This window comes from Rhea americana, unplaced genomic scaffold (genome assembly GCF_003343005.1).
Source record: "Rhea americana isolate MKP2758 unplaced genomic scaffold, rheAme1 scaffold_523, whole genome shotgun sequence".
NCBI lineage: Eukaryota > Metazoa > Chordata > Aves > Rheiformes > Rheidae > Rhea > Rhea americana.
The window spans coordinates 95,429-115,307 of NW_028186672.1; the positions used below are offsets into that span (position 1 = coordinate 95,429).

The following is a 19,879-nucleotide window of genomic DNA, read 5'->3' on the forward strand; positions in this document are numbered from 1 at the left end:
CCTCCTCCTCCTCCTCCGCCTCCCTCCTCACCGCCGCCACTGCCAAGATGGCGGCGCAGGAAAGCCCTGGGCGCTGCGGCGCAGCCTAGTCTGCCCGCCCGGAGGGGCGGGGCGGAGGCGAGGGGCAGCTCTCTCATTGGTCCGAGCGGGGGTAGGGGGGCGGGATCAAAGAGGCGGGCAGGACGGCCCCGGCCAGCAGGGTAGGGTGACAGCGGGCGCGCCCCGCCCCCTTTCGGCGAAGTGGGCGGGGCCGAGGAGGGGGCGGGGCCACGGCGGGGGTGTGGCGGGGGCGGGCACATTGGCGATTTAAAGGGCGGTTTGGGTGACGTCATATGTTGCCTTTTTTTTTTGTCGGAGGACAGGAATCCTACTGGGACTGGGGTTAAAAATGGGACCGGGACTGGGATTAGGGTTTGGACTGGGACTGGGCAAGGGGAAGCGCTAAATCATTAATTACAGCCGGTTTACACGGCGCCGGCCGGGCCTGGCCCTGCAGAAGCCGAGGTGCCGAGGGTGCTGAGCGCCCGGCTGAGCCCTCGCCCACGGCACGAAGGAGGCGCTGGAAAAGCTTCCAGCCTGCGCAGGTGATAGTTGACTCCATGGGATCGTCTCTCCCGGTTACCAGGAGCGCCGGAAAGGCGATGCCGCCGCGCTCCTGCAGTATTCATGAGCCTCCCCCCCCCAACACACACACGCATTGGGGACGGTGCCGCCAGCTTGTCTGCCTGTCYGTCCGCCGGGAGGTAAGGAGCAGCCCCGGCCGGGACGCGCGGGGCTGCCGGGCACAGGGTCCACGCGTGCTGCGGGACGAGGCTCAGCTGAGCCTTGGCGCGCTCGGTGCACCTAACGCTGCAGGGGCTCCCGGGGGCGAAGCGGCTGCGGGAACGACCCATAGATCTGCAACAGGGGGTGTCTTAAGGCCAGGCCGAGCCGGGGGGTGTCGGTGGCCGGGGCCGACCCGCATGGAGCCCGGCGCGCCGCCGYCGCCGGCCCTCGGCGTGGACGAGGGCATTGCCGTGGCCTTCGTGGTGCTCATGTGCCTCTTCCTGCTGGCCATGGCGGTGCGGTGCGCCCGGCTGGTGGTGGACCCCTACAGCGCCATCCCCACCGCCACCTGGGAGGAGGAGCAGCTCGGCTGAGCCCCCAGCACCCTCCATCGCCCCCCGCAGAGCGCCCAACGTTCTCCATCATCCCAGGGCCTCCTTAGAGCCCCCCAGCACCCTCCACCACCCCAGGAGGAGCCCCCAGCACCCTCCACCGCCCCAGGGCTCCCCAGCGCTCTCCATCACCCCACAGCCCCTCAATTACCCCCGGGAGCCTCCAGCACCCTCCATTGCCCCGCAGCCCCCCAGTACCCTCCCCGCCCGTGCCGGACCCTGCAGCCCCTGCCTCGCCTCCAGGGGGCAGCACTCGCCCCCCTTCTCTRGGCGCTGCCCCTTTAAAAGCCCCCCCAACACCGCCCGTCGCGCATGCGCCTTGGTCCGCCCGCAAGCCCCGGGGGGGCAAGCGGCGGCACGCCCCACGCGCATGCGCTCTGTCCAGTCTTTTCGCCGTGCCGGGCAGAGGSGGAGAATTGGGCTCCTCGGGCTGCCGTTACCGGAAGTGACGACGAGTGACGTCCGCCTTGGCGCCCCCCCCCTTCTCTGCCTGCTCCCAGTAACCGGGGTCGCGGCCAGCCCCGGGCCTTAGGGGCGAGGTGAGCGCGGCCGGGCGCGAAAAAGCGATGCTGGGGGCAAGGAGGGGGCTGTGGGGCGGGGGGCATCGGGCTGAGGCGTGTTATGGGGCTGGGAGCGGATGTGGGAGGCAGGGAAGGGGCTGGGGGCGCTGGAGTGGGGGTGGTGAGGCAATATGGAGAGCAAGGGGGGCTGGGGGGCAAGGAGAGTCTGGATGAGGGCCCCTGGGGGTGGTGGTGGGGTTATTAGGGGGCAAGGAGGGGGCTGGGGGGCAGAGGGTTTTGATGTGCGGGATATTAGTGGGCAGGAAGGGAGCTGTGGGGCTGGGGCTGTTGGCCTGAGGGGTATTGGAGGCGATGGAGGGACTTTTGGAGGCAAGGAGGGGGACTGTGGGGCAAGGGGTACTGGTATGAGGGAATTGTGGGGTTGTTGGGGGGATATTGGGTGGCGAGAAAGAGGCTGTTCTGTGGGGGTTGTTGGTGTGAGGGAAGTTGGAGAGTGTGGGGAGATGTTTAGGGTGAGGAGGGGGTGAGAGGGTGGAGAGTATTGGTGTTAGGGTGGGAGGCTGGGGGGCAGAGAGTGTCAGCAGCTGGGGGTTGACAGGTATTTGTGGATGTAGGGCAGCTGTGGGGTGAGAGGGTGTTAGAGTGGGGGGTTATGGGGCTGGGGTGTTGGTGGCTGATGGGGGGAGGAGCAGGGTACTGTGCTGGGGGTGACACTGAGGGCTGTTGGGCAGGAGCTAGGTGTGATGAAGGCTCTAGAGCGAAGATGGTGCAGGTGGGAGATGAGGAAATGGGGGCTGTGGGGAAATTGGAATATGTGACATGATCTTCCTAATCAGCTCTTAAAAGTGARGTTTACGCTGTTGGGAAGGCTGTGTCTTGGGGAGGGTGTGATAGAGCTGTAGGGTCTTGCTGGGCTTTTCTCACCTCTTTGTGGCTTCAGGCGCAGCAGAAATGGATTCCCAGGAGATCAAAGAGCTGCAGCAAGAAGTCATGGAGGAGCTGGGCATCTCCATGGAGGAGCTCCAGGACATCATCGATGAAGAGCTGGAGAAGTTTGAGTGTGTGAAGCAGAGGAAGCAGCAGCTGGAGGAGCTGGAGAAGTGCGTGAAACAGAAGGAAGAGGAGGTGGCTCATGTCGACCGGCTCTTTGACGATGCTTCGAGGTGGGTGCACTTGGAATTGCGGCTGCGTGTCTGAGTCAAGTCTCAGAGAGCAGAGGAGGAGGAGATCAGGTGGCAGCATCCGATGCTTTGAGCGCTGCCCGTTTCCCGTCCGTGTGGACTGACGCTGGCTTTGTGTCAGCTCACTTATATGTGGTCCTTGAAGGATTAATTAAAATTCCTGTTCTGTGGCTTTGACTCCTGAAGGTTGTATTTAATTAGCAACTSCCCAGTGGTGCCTATTTGTTTCTGCAGTATTGTGGGATGTACAGCTGGACTCACCTTGTCTTTTCCTTTCTTTGCCCCTCTTTTATTGCCCCAGAGCCATTGATAAATGTGAGATATTGGTAAAAGATCTGTACTCCAAGCTGGGCCTCCAGTATCGTGAGAGCAGTTCYGAGGATGAGGACTTGACTGCCAAGGCCATGGAAGTGATCGAGATCCCAGATGAGGACGATGATGATGTCATGAGCATCGATTCAGGCTGGAAGCACAGTTCTGTATCCCATTATGTTGCAGGGTGCTGAGGGGAGGGATGGAGATATGAGTGTGTCCCAGAGAAGGAAGGGAATGAGCAGATCAGATAGGCAATGCCCTTGGCTTATGTGAGGAGCGTCACCTCTTGTGTGATGTGCCTGGGCCTCTAACTATTCCACAGCTCCTGGAGCTAAGGTTGGTTCAGGTGCCAAGCTGGGACCTTTCCGCTTTTCCATCTGAGTGGTCATTATCCCCTCAAATGCTGCCTTTGCTCTGGGGAAGCTGCCTGTGTAGCAGGTCATGCACCTAGAATGTGTGGCCTTACTTGAGTGGATTTTCTGACAAGGACGCAAGGGCAGAGAAGGCTCTTGCATGGATGCTTTTCTCTGTTCTCTCTTGCTTCATTTCCTCTCCAGGAGGTTTTAAACTTTTTTTTTCCCTTGTTAAACATAGGTGACACTAGTCCCAGAATCGCAAAGGATCAGACTTTGGTGAGTTGGAAAAAACCTGATTGTAGTACACTCCTGCAGTGGGGTTTTACTGGAGCTCTTGATGATGTTTGGTGCAAAAAAGGTTCTTTATATTTCTTCTATCTTTCCTTCTCTTCAGCTGCGGGAAGCCATGGCTGCAATGAGAAAGTCTGCCCAAGATGTTCAGAAATTTATGGATGCTGTGAACAAGAAAACAAATGCCCAGGATACACAAAAAGGTCAGTGTGCAAGAGCTTCCTGGGGCTAACAGGAATGGACTGATGCTCCTGCATGTCCTAATCCYGGTCCTCTCTGAACCTTAGGCTTGTTAGTTTTTCTTTCTGGAAAAGAAAATAATGGGAAGACTTCAGATTTTCTGAGGGACTTCCCTGCTGGAAAGTCACATTGGGTTGCACTGATCCCAAATTCTKTAAACTCTTTCCAAAAGCAAACATAAATGACAGTTTCCATAACATGAAAGCTTTCTCGTGCTGTTAAACCTTACCCCTGATTATTCTGTCCACTAAAGCTGAGGTGCTTAGGCTGGTTAAGGTAAAAGAAAACAAGAACATTGCCTGTCTGAAGTCTGACAGACATTCTTCATATTGTGTACGTAAGAGTGAATTTTTGAGCAATTTTTAACTTGTTTTCTGGTTATTGTTCTCTGGGTAGACGGACAGACCCCTCAGCAGACTCCTGGCACACTCCAGCCTGTGGGGTCTGCTGCTGCTGGGAGCGACCTCAGCAACGATGGTGACCTGAAGGTTRGCATGAGGATCCTGGGCAAGAAGAGAACGAAGACGTGGCACAAAGGGACGCTGATTGCAATCCAGACAGTTGGTACGTCCCGCGCTTGCTGCTGTGTCGTGGTTCTTGTGGCTTTCACGAGATTTTGGGTGACTGGCGTTGATGAGGCTTTCAGCACATCCCCACAGTGTTAGAGCACCTCGTGCCACCTGAAAAGAGGAACAGTGAAAAGCAYTGGGCACTTGCATGATGTGGTGAAAGTAACACCTCTCCTTAACTTACTTTCCAAACTGATTTCTGAAAGGCTTTCAATTCCGCTCTGAACTTGGATCATAAAGTGGTGTATGTGGTATTGGATTTTTTGTGTGAAAACACTTGCTTTTTATTGATCTTGCCCTGTTAAAAATGTCTTTCAGGTGCTGGTAAGAAGTACAAAGTGAAATTTGACAATAAAGGGAAGAGCTTGCTCTCTGGCAATCACATTGCTTACGACTATCACCCCTCGCCTGAAAAACACTACGTTGGGAGCAGGGTTGTGGCAAAATACAAAGATGGGAATCAGGTCTGGCTCTATGCTGGCATTGTGGCTGAAACCCCAAACGTAAAGAATAAAGACAGGTATTTAATTCTCCTCCATCATGATGTACCCCTACCTTAAAAAAAACAACAAAAACAAACAAACAAAAGTAATTTGCTGTTGTGAGGGCTAAATTTTTTTCTCCCATATCCGGGGACCTAGTTCTCAATATTGTTTCTTAAGCTTTTCTTAKMTAAGAATGCCCTGGGTGGAGCTTCRATTCTATTACTCATATCCCTGAGTTAGAAATTATATCTGGTGATTCCTTCAAATTATCACACAAAYGTAAGACTGCACCGCTCAAGGCATAAAACATGGCATTAGGAAATACAAGCCCTAGAAATATTCAGTGCCAACAACATTGCCAAAGCCCTTAAGGGAAAAAAAAAAMCAGCAGGTCTAAGGCAGTCTCTTGGCTTTCATGTAAATAAGGAGGCAGGGCTTCTTCAGTGTTGTGGTTTAGGCTTGTGGTCTTTCTGAGAAGATTCACGGAGGGTATAGTCACCCTTCTTGGTTCAAATGTGGCTCTGCAATAAACGTCTAATTGTGTAAAGCTCTATCTGATAAGTGGTTAATAACTGAAAATGAWCTGCATTTATTAGCCACAAATGAACTCCTGCTGGCTGGACTGACTGTAACGCTGATCTCCTGTAATGTGACCTTCCTGAGGTGCCATATCCTAAAGCTGTTATTCACAAGCGAGTTGCGCTAAGTGGGTGCCCACGGGGTACCTTGGGGGTACGCCTGTCATTGGAGCTACTTGCCCCCTGCAGGCACTGGGGCCTCTTTCATGCTCGCTGCCTGTCTGCAGGTGGAGCACTAGAGGTGTCCTCTAGTCGTCTGCTTGGGGTGCTGTCTGGGTCATGGCATGATATCTCTGCTGCTGCTCTGTCCCAAATGCTCCAAAAATATCTTTACTTGCGGAGATTAGGAGCAGCTAAACTGCCTTTCCTTTTCCCTTAGCTCCTGTTGGAATCTGGAGCCGCGGGGAGAGGTCCTGGCTGTGCTGTGCTGCTGGGGAGCCTTTGGGCAGCCTCTTGTGATCTTCAGGAGCACAGAGATAGCTCAGGGCTGGGGGAGAGCTGTTCTGAAATGACCTGGGGAAATGGCAGTACTCAAAAGCTCCTGGCAGAGATGACAGCTTCTCTCTGTCCTTGTTCATCCTGTCTCAGGGTGCCTTTGTGATGGGCAGAACAAGGAGGGAGGTTCTCACTCATTTCTAATTACAACTTCCAACACTTGTTCTCTGCTGTGCTGCAGGTTCCTGATCTTCTTTGACGATGGCTATGCTTCATACGTCAAGGAGTGGGAGTTGTACCCGATCTGCAGGCCGCGTGAGTGATCTCTGTCCCTCCTGTATCCTAACACAGAMATTATTTGGAGAGGCTTTGGGTATAAGAAAGAACTTGACTCCAGTGGGTCTTATGAATGTCCCATTTTAGTGCTGTGCCTGGAAAGACCAGCTTTGCTTATGAAGCTGAAGGAAATAGCAGCTTTTTACTTGCAGAGTGAATGTGCTGTGGCTCCTTGTACTCTGGATGTGTTAAGATGGCTCTGCCGAAGCCCTGCTGCTCGAGCAGGGCAGGCTTTAGGAGGTCAAGCTAAGCAGTGATGCTTTTTTCTTCTGACCCTAGTTTAGGAGCATAGAAAAGCCAGGGTTTCCGAGTGTTAGAGCCCCAGTGCAGGCACGGATGGCCCCAGGAGCACTGGATGTGTGTGTGTCACGTGGCAGGCAGGGGTGATCAAAGATAAGAATGAGTCTAAGCAGGATTAGTACTGCAGTAACAGGATGCGCTTCTATAAAACTTTCTGGGCATGTGATATATTTGGAGGCTGTTGCACTTACCTGTTTGACTGGTCTTATGAAAAAATCCATGTGGGGATCTCTTTAAAAAAGAATCAACTATGTTCTTCATTTAAAAAGAGAAAAAAAAATCTATCCTCCTCCTCTTTTTCTCCCCTTTACCCCTTTCTGAGCAGTTAAAAAGACTTGGGAAGATATAGAGGATGTGTCCTGTCGCGATTTCATCGAGGAGTACATCACAGCCTACCCGAACCGTCCCATGGTACTGCTGAAGAATGGCCAGCTGATCAAAACAGAGTGGGAAGGGACCTGGTGGAAATCTAGAGTGGAAGAAGTGGATGGCAGCCTGGTSAAAATCCTCTTTCTGGTATGGCAGCTTTCCTTCTCCCTCTAATCCAGTTTCCTTGCTAGTGTCAGACAGAAACTTGGAGCAAGGAGGTGTTTTGTTTAGTATGCATCTGTGTGAAGGTGAGGCTTTTCCATTTGCATGATAAAAGTTTCAGAAGCATTGTGCTGTAAAACTTGAAAGTGTAGGAGCTAAATGTGTAAGTAATAGATGAACAAGAAACAAAATCCATCTTTTGCAGGTGATTCTGTCCCGGTTCCTTCATTGCTGTAAACTGCTCTTAGCAATGTCTTCTGTCCAAGTAGAAGTACTGGTGTGAGAAACAGCAGAGAAACTGAGCAGAAGTTGCTGTGATAATCTGCTTGCTCAAATTCTATAGATTGTAGAAAGGGAACAAACTCGTTCACTATCTGACCTCGTTTGGCTCCTTTCCTGTCTAGATAACTGTGCAGCCACTAGGGTTGAGGAGGACATGCGTTTGCAAACTTCGCCTCAGTGTCCTCGAGGAGATGCTGTTTGTGCAGAGGAGTGAGTTTGTGTCCCAAGGGAACTTGGTTTCGCCAACAGCGCCCTGTTAGTGAGTTGTGCTGAGAATAGAAGCAGATTTGAAGTTTGGGGGTCTTGGTGTGGTGCCTCTTTCTAGCCTGGAGGTGCAGCTGGGTTTGTATTTAGTGTTCCCTTGGATGTATTGAATTACTTGCTGCCTCTGTCCTCCTTTGGCTGCACAGTCTTACATGATCCTTCAGGCAAATGCCTTCCCCCCTCTCTGTTTAATTCTGCCTCCTGTAAAAGCATCATTGCTCTCTCCCAGTTCCACGCTTTGCCTCTGCAAGCTCTTGCTGTGGATGCTGTGAGCATTGCGTTCTTCTCTGCTGCAGGATGACAAACGCTGTGAGTGGATTTACCGGGGTTCCACGCGCCTTGAGCCCATGTTCAGCATGAAAACCTCCACAGCCTCCACCCAAGAGAAGAAGCAAAGTGGACAAGCGAGGACTCGTCCTAATGTCGGTATGTGGTATCTTTCTTTTCAGTRTTGTAGAAGTCAAATATTCTTTTTTCTTTTTTTAAGCAAAACTTCTGGAGATCTAAGATTTACTGTGACCTTTATCAACTGGTGTAAATATGATGCAACAAAACTAGAGAGCAGTTAYGTGAAGTAGCCAGAATCTGTTTGGGGTGATCAGCTGTGATTCAGAGCTCAGCAGATAGCTTAGTTTTAATTAGCTTCAGAGACTGAACCAATATTTTGTGGCTGGCACAACAAACTTCGGTTGATGCAGGGACTTTGATGTTCTGTTTGTTTCCCATTCCCCACTAGGTGCTGTCAGGAGCAAAGGGCCTGTAGTACAATATACACAAGATTTAACAGGAGCTGGTACCCAGTACAAACCTCTAGAGCAAATGCAGGCAGCCTCGCTGGCTGCACGGTCTGCTTCCCCGCAGCCTGCTGAGATGGAGTAAGTACTTCAGTGAATTTTCTGCTTGTGCCATTAACTCCTTTGCATTTCATCTCCAGCACTCAGCTCTTTCAGGCTCCACCCTTTCCATGTAGAGGAATCCTCAGGTGCAGGTTTCCTCCATGACTAGGCTTGCTTCCTGGTTACACAAATAGTTTTTAGTCATGCTTCTGGGGGAAACTGTAGATAAGGCTGCTGGATGAGTAACTGAGGGTGGGAGAGCTGACAGTCCCACACCCCTTGAGCCAGATGCACTGTCCTTGCCTAGGGCTAAAGCTTCACACTTGATGTATTTCCGAGTTAGACAGTTTGCTACTTCTCTTCCAAAAATCTGAATTGCTCCCTCGTGTCACGATCCAGGCACTGGCCCCCGGCTGCCTTGCATTCCTCCGCTTGGACTGACCTGCTCACGGACCTCAGTGACTTGCCAGGCCCTGAGAACTCAGGATCAGTGGTTGGTCTTGGTGGTCACGGACCAAATCTGATAAAGCTAAGCTACAGCCAAGTTGCACACGTGCCTCCTGCCGCCGGGGGCCCGAGTGGGATGCTCTCGGAGGTGCGGGCTAGTGCCGAAGGAGGCCTGGATGWGAGAGGAACTCAGCCTTGGGACGAAGAGAGTGTGTTCGAGAACACCAGGGTACCTGAGCATGTGCTCTGGGACTTTAATAACTTCTTAGGGGAGAGAGATGCTCTCCCTGTTCATTTTTGTCACCAGTGTGGATTTCCCATCCGAGTTTATGGACGTCTGGTCCCCTGCCAGCATGTCTTCTGCTGTGACTGTACTTTGCTGCACGGGCAAGAGGGAGAAAGGAGGTGTCCCAGCTGTAATGAACCTGTGCAGTGGGTGAAGCTCTATTCACCAGATTCCTTCTAGGTGTAACGGCCCTTCTGCCCCCAGCTTCCATTCTCAGGACTGGGTTCTCTAAGTAGCAGTTCAATATGACCCCTTCCTCCCCAGGAGCCAAGTAGAAAATGTTCCTTCTGTGCCATTCTGACCAAGACTGGAGAATCCAYGTGGTAGTCTTGCTCCTTGTCTCCTCTGTAGCCCAGAAGAGAGGCCCGATGCTGAAGGAGGTCTGTTCCAGCGTGAGAAATGCAATGCTGGTTCCTCAGCCATCAGTCTAGGGCCCTGTCTGTGAGCAGAGGAGGAATTTGACTGTTTCTCTAACACTAGGGCACCCCGAGCTGTCCAGGRCGTAGGAAGGGTGGGCGATAGCATAGCACGTGGACACTGAAGTCGGACTGCTGTGGTCTGCCAGCCTGCAGGCTCGCGACTGCCTTATCTCTCCTTCTCCGTTTAACAGTCTTTGCAGTGGTTATAAGAAGCACTTTCCCCACCCCCCTCACCCTCCGTTGGGGCTGTAACTTTAGGATCCTGTTGTCAGATCAAATATAAGCAGATACAGAGCTTACGCTACAGCCATTTCCCTGCCCTGCCACTAAGTAGCAAACTGCTTAAAGACAACAGTGTTTTTAACATTGACTGAAGGCAGCRTACTCTATCCATGTTGCTGCTGTCCCAAAGGATGCTGTTGGGTTAAAAATACGTTGTTTTTAGATTATTAAAACTYGAGAGAATGTTTTCTTCACTCCGGTGTTTTGTTTACTCTGAGGAAGGCCTGGTTCTCTTCCCTCTGTAGTCTTTCACCTCCAGGTTTTTGTATGGTGCCAGGGACTGCTCACAGCCATTTCTGGCTGTTTAAAGCCTGTTGACAGAAGCATTTTTCTCCTACTGTTGAATCCGTGAAATGTGTTTTTAATGCCTTGCTTTGAGGGCAGACGTGCAGAAAGTATTACCCTCCTTCCTGCTCTCCCTGCCTCTTCCCTTTCTGCCCTGAAAAAACAGTGTCACTCCGCTTGTTTGAAAACCAGCGGCTGGTGTGGGATGTTTTTTGTTTAATCCGTATAAATGGACTGGAAACCTCCACCACTGTTTTCTAGGAGTGTGAGCACTACTGTYCTCCAAGTGCCTCCCGCCTTCCCGATGTTGTGTACTGGTCTGCAGAGGTGTTTGGAGTCCCTCGCAGCCCTTCTGTCAGTGATATTATTACATTCTTGTCCGTACCAAGTAACAAGATAAGATTATAYGAGGGAGAGTCCTCTGTATTCCTTATTCCTCCCACTGCTCTGTACCGTAGCACTGACTGAGCCCGTAAGCTCCCGTTTCAGCTACGGGGAGGGTGTCCTGCTTCGTCCGGGTTCCTGAAGTGAAGGCCTCGGATGTCCTCGCTGCTCCCGCTCTCACCTGCCTTTRCCTCACCTCTAAATAAACAGCACTGTGTCCGACGTCGCTTCTGAACGTAGCTGTGCTCTGGCTTTTGTTTGGGACTGTTGCAGGGTCACTATAGCGCGAGCAGTGAGAAACGAGCTGATTTGCACTGCTTTGAGGAAAGGTCTTGGTTTTTCTTGGTGTCTTGGATGGAGGACTGTTGCTGACTCTCACGGGGGAGGCTCATTTTGGCTGCCTCGGCCTGTCTCAATCCTTGTGCGARCGTGTACATCTTGCGAATCACCTCCCCGCTTCTTCCCTTGCGCAGAGGCTCCGACAGCCAGCTGGCCCAGTCTAGAAAGCAAGTGGCCAAGAAGAGCACTTCCTTCCGTCCTGGCTCGGTGGGATCTGGGCAGTCCTCACCCGCTTCACCTGTGCTAAGCGATACGCCGCCTGCGGGAAGGACTGGCGCGTCCCAGCAGCATCGGTAAGCGAAGCCTTGGCTGGTTTGCTCTTAACGTGAGTGCAGCGAAGTCCCCGGGCCCTTGGGAGAGCTTGGGCTGCTCATACAGATTTGGGACTGGGTTGTTTAGGTGCAGGTCTGCTGCRTTACGGACTGAACATCTTTATTGGCAGCTTGTCCGCTTCGGAGCGTTTATCCTGCTCTTACTTTGTTCTCCCTCCCAAACAACGGTTACGTTTTGCTGTTGGCTTGAGCTTGAAGAGTTTCTTATCAGTTCTGAACAGTGTTTAGCTCAGTGGGGTCCTCACCAGAGCCTCTGAACCTGCTTGTTTTTAGAGGGCTCCTGTTTCTATAAGCTCTCTGRGGCTATGGAGAAACTGGTAATAATGTAAATCTGCAGTTGGCTTTTCCACAGCAGTGGTGTTTGTGGCAAGCAATCCCTAGCACAAGAAGATGTTGGTCCCTCTTCTGAGACCACAACCAATTTGTCTCTGCTTCCCTAGTTCTAGTTTGGGAGTTTTATTTGTCCTCTGCTGATGGTAACACCCCCACTGGACTGCTTTGCCCTGCTTCCAGGGGGATGCTGGAGCTTGTGGCAAGTTGGACCAAGTGGCAAACGCAGCAAGGTGTCTCAGTGTGTGTCTAGCAGCAGCTTTAAGAGGAATTAGGTGCCTGAATCCCCTTGAAGATCTAGGCGAAAGTGCTGCCCTTCCCAAACTGAAGGGGTCTGTGTATCTCTTTTCCTGTCACAGGTTCCCCAGCGGCCAGGCGGGCACTGGTGCAGCGCAGGCCTTCCACGGCATGATGGACCGYGTCCCCAGCGAGCCCTCCTACCGAGCCCCGCTGGAGAAACTCTTCTACTTGCCACACGTCTGCAGCTACACCTGCCTGTCCCGTGTCCGCCCCATCCGCAGCGATCAGTACCGCAGCAAGAACCCCCTGCTCATCCCGCTGCTCTATGACTTCCGACGGATGACGGCCCGCCGCCGGGTTAACCGCAAGATGGGCTTCCACGTCATCTACAAGACGCCGTGCGGGCTGTGCCTGCGAACCATGCAGGAGATCGAACGGTACCTTTTCGAGACAGATTGTGACTTCCTTTTCCTGGAAATGTTCTGCCTGGACCCCTACGTGCTGGTGGATCGCAAGTTCCAGCCCTACAAACCCTACTACTACATCGCGGACATTACAAAGGGCAAGGAGGATGTGCCCCTGTCCTGTGTCAATGAGATCGATAACACCCCGCCTCCGCAGGTGGCCTACAGCAAAGAGCGCATCCCAGGCAAAGGGGTTTACATCAACACCAGCTGGGAGTTCCTCGTGGGCTGCGACTGTAAAGACGGCTGCAGAGACAAGTAGGTGACTCCTCGCGGGCTGCAGTGTCTGCACTGCCTGCCCTGATAACAACCTGTGTCTGGCTCAGCTGAATAAACTCTGTGGTATTTGGTGAGGAGATCTTGCTTGATGCCTTCAGCCTCCCAGTAAGCTGTGTTCACTGTGTGGTGAATGTCACCACTATYCCTCCTGCCATCACGGCAAAGCTGAGCTCTTACTATGCTGAATTGTCTAGTGTTTAATGTTTCTCCTCTCTTTGTGTTTTTGGTCTTCACCGTGCTCCACAGCAGCTGGTTCTGCTGTTTTAAAGCTGCGTTGTGCAAAAGCTCTTCCTTGGGGGTGGTTCAAGACTTGCTGTGGACTTTGTGCCCACCCAGCCCTGGTCGGTCCAGGTTTGACTCTGGGCTGAGTCCTGTGTGCTTGTCTTTCCTCATATATACATGCAGAAAGATGCGACTTCTTTTCCTTCCCGMCACATGAGTGTGTAAAACTAACCTTTGCACGTGGGTGGGCTTTTCTGTGTGTGTCTCTAGATCGAAATGTGCTTGTCACCAGCTGACAGTCCAGGCGACTGGCTGCACCCCAGGTGGGCAGATCAACCCCAATTCAGGATACCAGCACAAAAGGCTGGAAGAATGCCTCCCGACAGGGTGAGTAGAGCTGAGCTGTCTCCTCCTCTCGCGAGTATGAGCCCCAGAAAGTTGGCCTTTGATGCTGTCAGGCCTGTTTCCTAGAGCTAAACACAGAGCCTAGAAAACTTGCCTCTATTCCTGATTCATTGGCTAACTCCTAGACAGGATCTCCCCAGAATTTCCATCCATTACTGTACTATCTGGCAGCTGCACTGACACTCTCCCTCCTCTGCCAAGCTTTAAGCTAATGCTGTTGCTGAGCTCTCAGCCTGCTGCAGGTCGCTCTGCAGCATTACCAGCACAACACTGAATCTTAGGAGGTAGCTTTTTTTTAAAGGAAGATAATTGAAGTCCTTAAAAAATGTTGTCGCTGTTCTCCCTTCTTTCAGAGTTTACGAGTGTAACAAGAGGTGCAAGTGCAACATTAACATGTGCACCAATCGCTTGGTCCAACACGGGCTCCAAGTCCGGCTGCAGTTGTTCAAGACCCAGAACAAAGGCTGGGGCATTCGCTGCCTTGATGATATTGCCAAAGGCTCTTTTGTCTGCATCTACGCAGGTAGGCTCTCACCCTGCTGAACAAGTAGGTGGAAACCTCTTCGTTTTAAAATGGGTGCTGTGCATGTAAAGTCTTTGCTGAGCCAGTGCCCGTCTTGGCAGTCGCATGTATTCGTTTATGAAACCGGTTTCTTTCGCCTGAGTGGGGGTACGGGAGAATAAGGATCAAGAAGACCTAGTTGTGTCAAGCCTGAGTGAGGCCCGACACTTTGGCTCTGTTTATCGCAAAACACAAACCCAGCAGAATGGGTGTGAAGCTCTTCCTGTGCATGTTAAAGGGACAGGAAAGCGAAAACCTAGCTGCTGAACTTGCAGCACTGTGATTTCCTGCCTGATGCCCCTTGCCCAACTATTAAATAAGATGCTGCAGAAACCGGCGTGGTTGCAGTGCCAGTGTCGAGAGAAGTGCTCAGATCCCCAGAGCTGGTTTTGCACAGTGAGGGTGAATCGACAGATACCTGCTTCCTGTTTATACCAAACCCGCCCCGAGACATCCTCACAGGCCACCAAAATGCAGAAGTTGCACCGCATGGTTGCGTTAACTCTGAAAAGAAACTAACCGTGGGCATTGCCTGAGTTCTTATGCTTTGGTTTCTTACCCTTAACACCGCCTCCGTGCTACACCCTCACCTCCAGCCAGGGTCTTCAGAGGAGAAGGCAACTGCTCTGTTCAAATTGCTGTTTAGAGACTTCCTCCTTGGAAGCCTGGATGTTAACAGGGACCCACTTTAGCTGCACCACGTGCTTGAGATTGTCATTACCTTGAGGGAGGGTAACAGTGTTGTCCTTCCCCAGCTCAGCTTTAGGGTAAGATAGTATCAGCCCTGTTTACTCCTCCCTGAGCCTTTGGGGAGAAAAAAATTTGTGTGGCAGGAATGTTATCGCAGGAAAATTCACAGCTTGTTCTCTCTTTCCCACCCTCCAGGGAAAATCCTCACTGATGACTTTGCTGACAAAGAGGGGTTAGAGATGGGCGATGAATACTTTGCGAACCTGGATCACATCGAGAGCGTGGAGAACTTCAAGGAGGGCTACGAGAGCGATGCGAAGTGCTCTTCTGACAGCAGCGGAGTGGACCTCAAGGACGAAGAGGAGGAGAACACAGGCACCGAGGAGCAGGAGGAGTCCAACGAGGACAGCTCYGATGAGAACTTCTGCAAGGATGAGGACTTCAGCACCAGCTCGGTGTGGCGCAGCTACGCCACGCGACGGCAGACCCGGGGCCAGAAGGAGAACGGGCTGTCGGAGACGGCCTCCAAGGACTCCGGGCTCACCCGGCAAGTTAGCCACGATGAGACGACAGCAGCCGCCTCTTGTAAGCTGCCAGTGTCCGAGGAAACTTCCAAGAACAAAGTGGCCTCGTGGCTGAGCTCCAACAGCATGGCCGACAGCTTCCAGGACAACGACAGCGCCTCCTCCTTCAAGATGAGCGAAGGTGGCGAAGCCAAGGCCTGCAAAACAGAACTGCCTGGGGAGAGAGAGAAAGCCTCCACTTCTGGCCTGGGCGACGTGGACGGAGAGTCAAAGGCGTCRAAGAAAGATGTAAGGGAGGGCTGTGGGGCTGGAAGATGAATGTTGTCCCCTGCCTTTATGGATGGGGAAACTGAGGCACAGAAATGTGCCTTAGCCGTACTCTTGCTCGAATCCCCTCTCTTATCTCTACACCTCGACCAGGTCGGACTGTGGTGCTGGTTGGTGTTTGTCCCTCTGTCCTGCTTACGTGGCCTTTGCTGCTGTACYCCTGGGGTAGGGAGATGCCCTTCTGCTTCCTGGGGGAAGTGGTGGCACGAATCATTCACCTCCGTGCCCTGGGGCACTACGTGCCTGCACAGAACACGTGTAGCCCCCGGGGAGCGAGCTGGCTACCCGAGGTGGCACAGGGAGCAAGAGGTGACRTTCAGGCAGGGTTGGGGACAGCGGGGGAAGTTGTCCCTGTCCGTTTCCTTCTGGAGAGGGGACTAGGAGACCCAGTGTGTGGGACAGCGAGGGTGGGAGACCTGTGGTTGTAACTTGCTGCTTTTGGAGCACTCGAGACCAAGCACCCCAAACCAAGAGGAGGGGACAGCCTGCTTCTCTCACCCAGGCTGGTGTTTTGAGAGAGTTTCACAGGAGGGCTGAGTGATGCTTCAAAAGGGAAAGATTTTAATCTACAGTTCTCTTCTCCGCAGGAGCCTGAAGATCCAAACAAACTTCCTGGGTAAGGTCCCTTAAGTTGTACTTTCCTGCCGTTTTATTTACACATTTGCCTCGTTGTCCGTTTGTCTGYGGACAGGCGCGCTAGGAGACGCGAGCGTGACCTGCTCTTGCCCTCGCCCCGCAGGCTCAGCGACTTGGGAAGGATGTACGGCTACAACCCGAGCCCTCCCAAACTGGAAGGGATCCGGAGGCCGACGAGCAAAACCGCCCTGCTCCAGAGCAGACGGCACTCTGCCGCCCCGCAGCCCTCCACGGACGTAAGAACGGATCCTTTGGGCTTCAGGCAGGGGCTGGAGGAGGTGGGCCGGGCTCTGCCTTACGGCCCAGAACTGGTTTGGCGAAGGCCTCGAACCTTCCTTCGCGTGCTTTACGTGCAGCTTTCGTGCCCAGCTGAGCACCTCGGCAGGGCTGGCAGTTTGTAGCTGCYCTTTCTTGGAGGGGGAATCCTAGTTTTGGTTGCGAAAGCCCAAGGAATGGGGCAGTTTGGTTCCCATTGAGAAAAGAGTGGGGGGGAGCCTTGAGCGTYGCTTGGAGAGCGACGGAAGGAGGCTCCCGCTGCGCTCAGGAGCCGTTTCTGCTTTTCTGCAGGACGTGCTGACCCTGTCGAGCAGCACGGACAGCGAGGGGGAGAACGGGCAGGTGGCGGCAGGGCAGGCCCCGGGCACCACCAACGACAGCGACGACATCCAGACCATTTCCTCCGGCTCCGAGGAGGAGGAAGTGGATGACAAGAAATACCCCTCATCTGGCTCAGGTGAGGACAGCTGCGCTTTGCTGGGGGAGGAACCAGYGCTGAGAACAGAAAGTGCAAAGTCAGAGCCAGCGAAATCGGTCAGAAACCACGAGCCACGAGGCGCTGACTGCATTTGCAGGGCGCAGCTGCGGGTATTGCATGTCCTGCTCCAAAAGCCTCTGAGCTGAAATCTAACAGACAAGGCCTGAAGCTTCCCCGGGTCCTGTCTGAGACTCAGCTTCGCAAAGCCAGGCCTCGAGCACTYTTATTTGGAAATATAAGAGAAAGAGCAACTGTTTGAGGCTGGTTTTGTTGGGTGTCCAGGCACTGCTGGGTAGAGTGGAGAGCTGGGAGGATTCCCAGGGACCATCCCAGGGTGACGTTTTACAGCTGAGCTAGGAGCAGCGTCCCTAAAGGGATTTATTTTGTGGGGAAAGGGGCTGGTGCCTCGGGCCTTCCGGCGGCACTGCCGCGGGGCTCCTCGGGGAGTCGGAGAGGGATCGCAGCAGCGTTGGCTCCTCTGTTGCGGCAGGTCCCGTGAAGAGGCAGGTGGCAGTGAAATCCACCCGGGGCTTTGCCCTGAAATCAACTCACGGGATCGCCATCAAGTCGACCAACATGGCAGCGGCCGACAAGGGCGAGAGCGCGCCCGTCCGCAGGACCACGCGCCAGTTCTACGACGGAGAGGAGTCCTGTTACATCATTGACGCCAAACTGGAGGGGAACCTGGGCCGGTACCTTAACGTGAGTCGCTGCCCTCGGCAGCCGGCGTTCGGGGTGCGGTGCTGGTTAGGAGCCAGCCTCTCTGCTGCCTTGGAGACCTCCTTGGAAGAGCCCAAGTAGCTCTTTGCTGCTGATCTGGGCAGGATTTTGAACATAATATGGGGTGAAGCTAATCCTGCTGCCTGCTCTCGTGTCTGCAGTTCACTGCTTTGCCAGTGATTCACAATTCATCTGAGGAAACGTGTCTGTTTGCCCCTGGCTGCAAGGCAGGGAACAGAAGCCCTGGAAATAAGGGAAGAAGGGGGAATCTCTTAGTATCCTTGGCAGCTGGGAAGGGAACGGGACCCCTTTGGGGTGACTCTGCTGCCTCGGGATGGGGTGATTTGCCCGAGTCTAGATAAACAGCGGGAAGAGTTAATTAGGCAGGATGATTCCTCCACAAAAAGAGAAAGGAAGGGAGCTGTTCCAGCTCCGTGGCATGTGGTAAGCGGTGTGGACAAGTCAGTCCTTCCAGTGACCGTTACCTTTGCTAGCATGGATCTCGTGACTCATCCCCGGTCACGCAGGGAGGGAGCGGCTCCTGTTTCAGCAAGCTTGTGCTGGATGCAGCGGTCAAATCAGGAATGCTGTTGTTTTAAAAAAGGCTCGTGTTCGCTGCCAGCTGGTTCGCGTCCCTCCCGACGCAGGAACTCGCTCACTGCGTTTCTCTCTGGTCTCTTTGCAGCATAGCTGCAGCCCGAACCTGTTCGTGCAGAACGTTTTCGTGGACACGCACGACCTCCGCTTCCCTTGGGTCGCTTTCTTCGCTAGCAAGTGAGTCGCGGAGCGCTTGGGCCGGGGCGGGTGGGCAGCGCCCGCTGCCTCGGTTCGCAGGGGCTTGGCTTGGCCCGGCTCCGCRGCAGGCGGCGTGTGGCCACGTGGGTGAGCGTTTCCCACTTCTGGTAACTGCTGCCCAGTTTCAKAGTGGCCCGAGAGGGGAGACAAGAGGTTTGGAGGCAAATGTGGGCAAAGACATCTCTACCCGTTGCTATTTGCAACGGGTTCGGGGGAGAARTAAGCGCTGAGCAGGTACCTGCACYTTTTGAATCGCATGCGRCAGCAGCGCGAGCGTCCACCTCGCCGGCAGCTCCCGGTAGCGACGGGTCCCTGCCGGCGGGGGGTTGAGTGTGGCATCGCCTCCTTGAAGCCTCGTAGCAGTGAGTCACTGGGGAACTTTGTCCGTTGCTCGCTGCGGAGCCAAACACGCACTTGCTCTGGCTGCTTCACCCTTGCCCYGGGGGAAGCTGGACTGCGCTGTGCTGTCCAGACCTGCCTGCGCGGCTGTACGGAAGCATCGTCCTTTGCTAGCAGGGGCTTAACCTCCTTTTTCTGGAGCGGTCTCTTCTCCCCATCCGTGTGGGATCAGCTTTGCAAGACACTTGCCTGCTTGTCCTTCCTTCCCAGGAGGATACGAGCCGGCACGGAGCTGACGTGGGATTACAACTACGAAGTGGGCAGCGTGGAAGGCAAAGAGCTGCTGTGCTGCTGCGGGGCCATCGAGTGCCGAGGGCGGCTGCTGTGAGCCCAGCAGCTCTTCCCAAATGCCCCGAAGGGGGAAAATCCCAGATCCCTCCTGACTGCAGGCCTCATCCGAGCTTACCCCCGCCCCGTGCCCAACACTTTATGAGAGTAAAGTACAGTATTGCTTCTAAGGAGAGGGTGATGTTGTTTAATAGTAACCGTTATGAAGCTAATCGTGATGGTTTTGACTTCTCCTGTTCRCTGGAAAAACGACGGCGGCAGACGGACGAGGACTGGAGGCTTAACCCTGCCACGGCGTGTGACAGCCGCGGGGGGCAGGTGATGGCCAAACCGGCTCTCTGCAGGCTGYGAGCTTTGCTTTTACCGTGCCCTGGGGCCAGGGGATGCTCTGTCCCTCGTCAGTGCAGGAAAGGAGGTAAGGCAAGCTGTTACCGGAGAGCCCGAGCTGGCTGACATGCCGCTGTTCCTGCTCTCCTCAAGTTCATCACTAAACTCAAAGACACAAACCCCTGCGCAGCTACTGTTGGTGCTGATTCGCTGCCTGTAAAAGCAGTTCACAGAGCCTCCAGGGGCACTTTTCACTGTTGGGACGGGGCGGTTGCTGTCCCCAGGGCTTTGGGAACAGCCAGGGAGGGAGGGAGGATGGTGGATGGGGGCCCAGTATGGACCAACGTGGCGTTATAGCTGTGACGTGTGACTCGAGGTGGGGGGGAAAAAAAGCATCTCTCTGCAACTCCGAGGTGGTGTAAAGAATCTTTTCATTGTTAAAAAGCAATAAAGTATGGTTTTCTAA

The 19,879-nt window shown here is 53.7% G+C and overlaps 2 protein-coding genes across 2 annotated transcripts; both read left to right on the forward strand.

Annotated features, from left to right (window-relative positions):
* Positions 1–962: 962 nt before the first annotated feature.
* Positions 963–1,139, forward strand: CTXND2 (cortexin domain containing 2). Its single transcript, XM_085318155.1, has one exon. The coding sequence runs from the start codon at positions 963–965 to the stop codon at positions 1,137–1,139; it is 177 nt and encodes a 58-aa protein (XP_085174281.1).
* Positions 1,140–1,561: 422 nt separating this feature from the next.
* Positions 1,562–19,879, forward strand: SETDB1 (SET domain bifurcated histone lysine methyltransferase 1). Its single transcript, XM_085318171.1, has 22 exons — positions 1,562–1,696; positions 2,619–2,841; positions 3,161–3,333; positions 3,769–3,806; positions 3,925–4,024; positions 4,458–4,625; positions 4,949–5,150; positions 6,370–6,443; positions 7,090–7,280; positions 8,138–8,267; positions 8,578–8,716; positions 11,254–11,412; positions 12,141–12,743; positions 13,257–13,373; positions 13,745–13,914; positions 14,839–15,455; positions 16,082–16,110; positions 16,234–16,366; positions 16,698–16,863; positions 17,375–17,586; positions 18,290–18,378; positions 19,009–19,879. Exons 2-22 carry the CDS (start codon positions 2,630–2,632, stop codon positions 19,124–19,126), a joined length of 3,840 nt encoding a protein of 1,279 aa, XP_085174297.1. The 5' UTR covers positions 1,562–1,696; positions 2,619–2,629; the 3' UTR covers positions 19,127–19,879.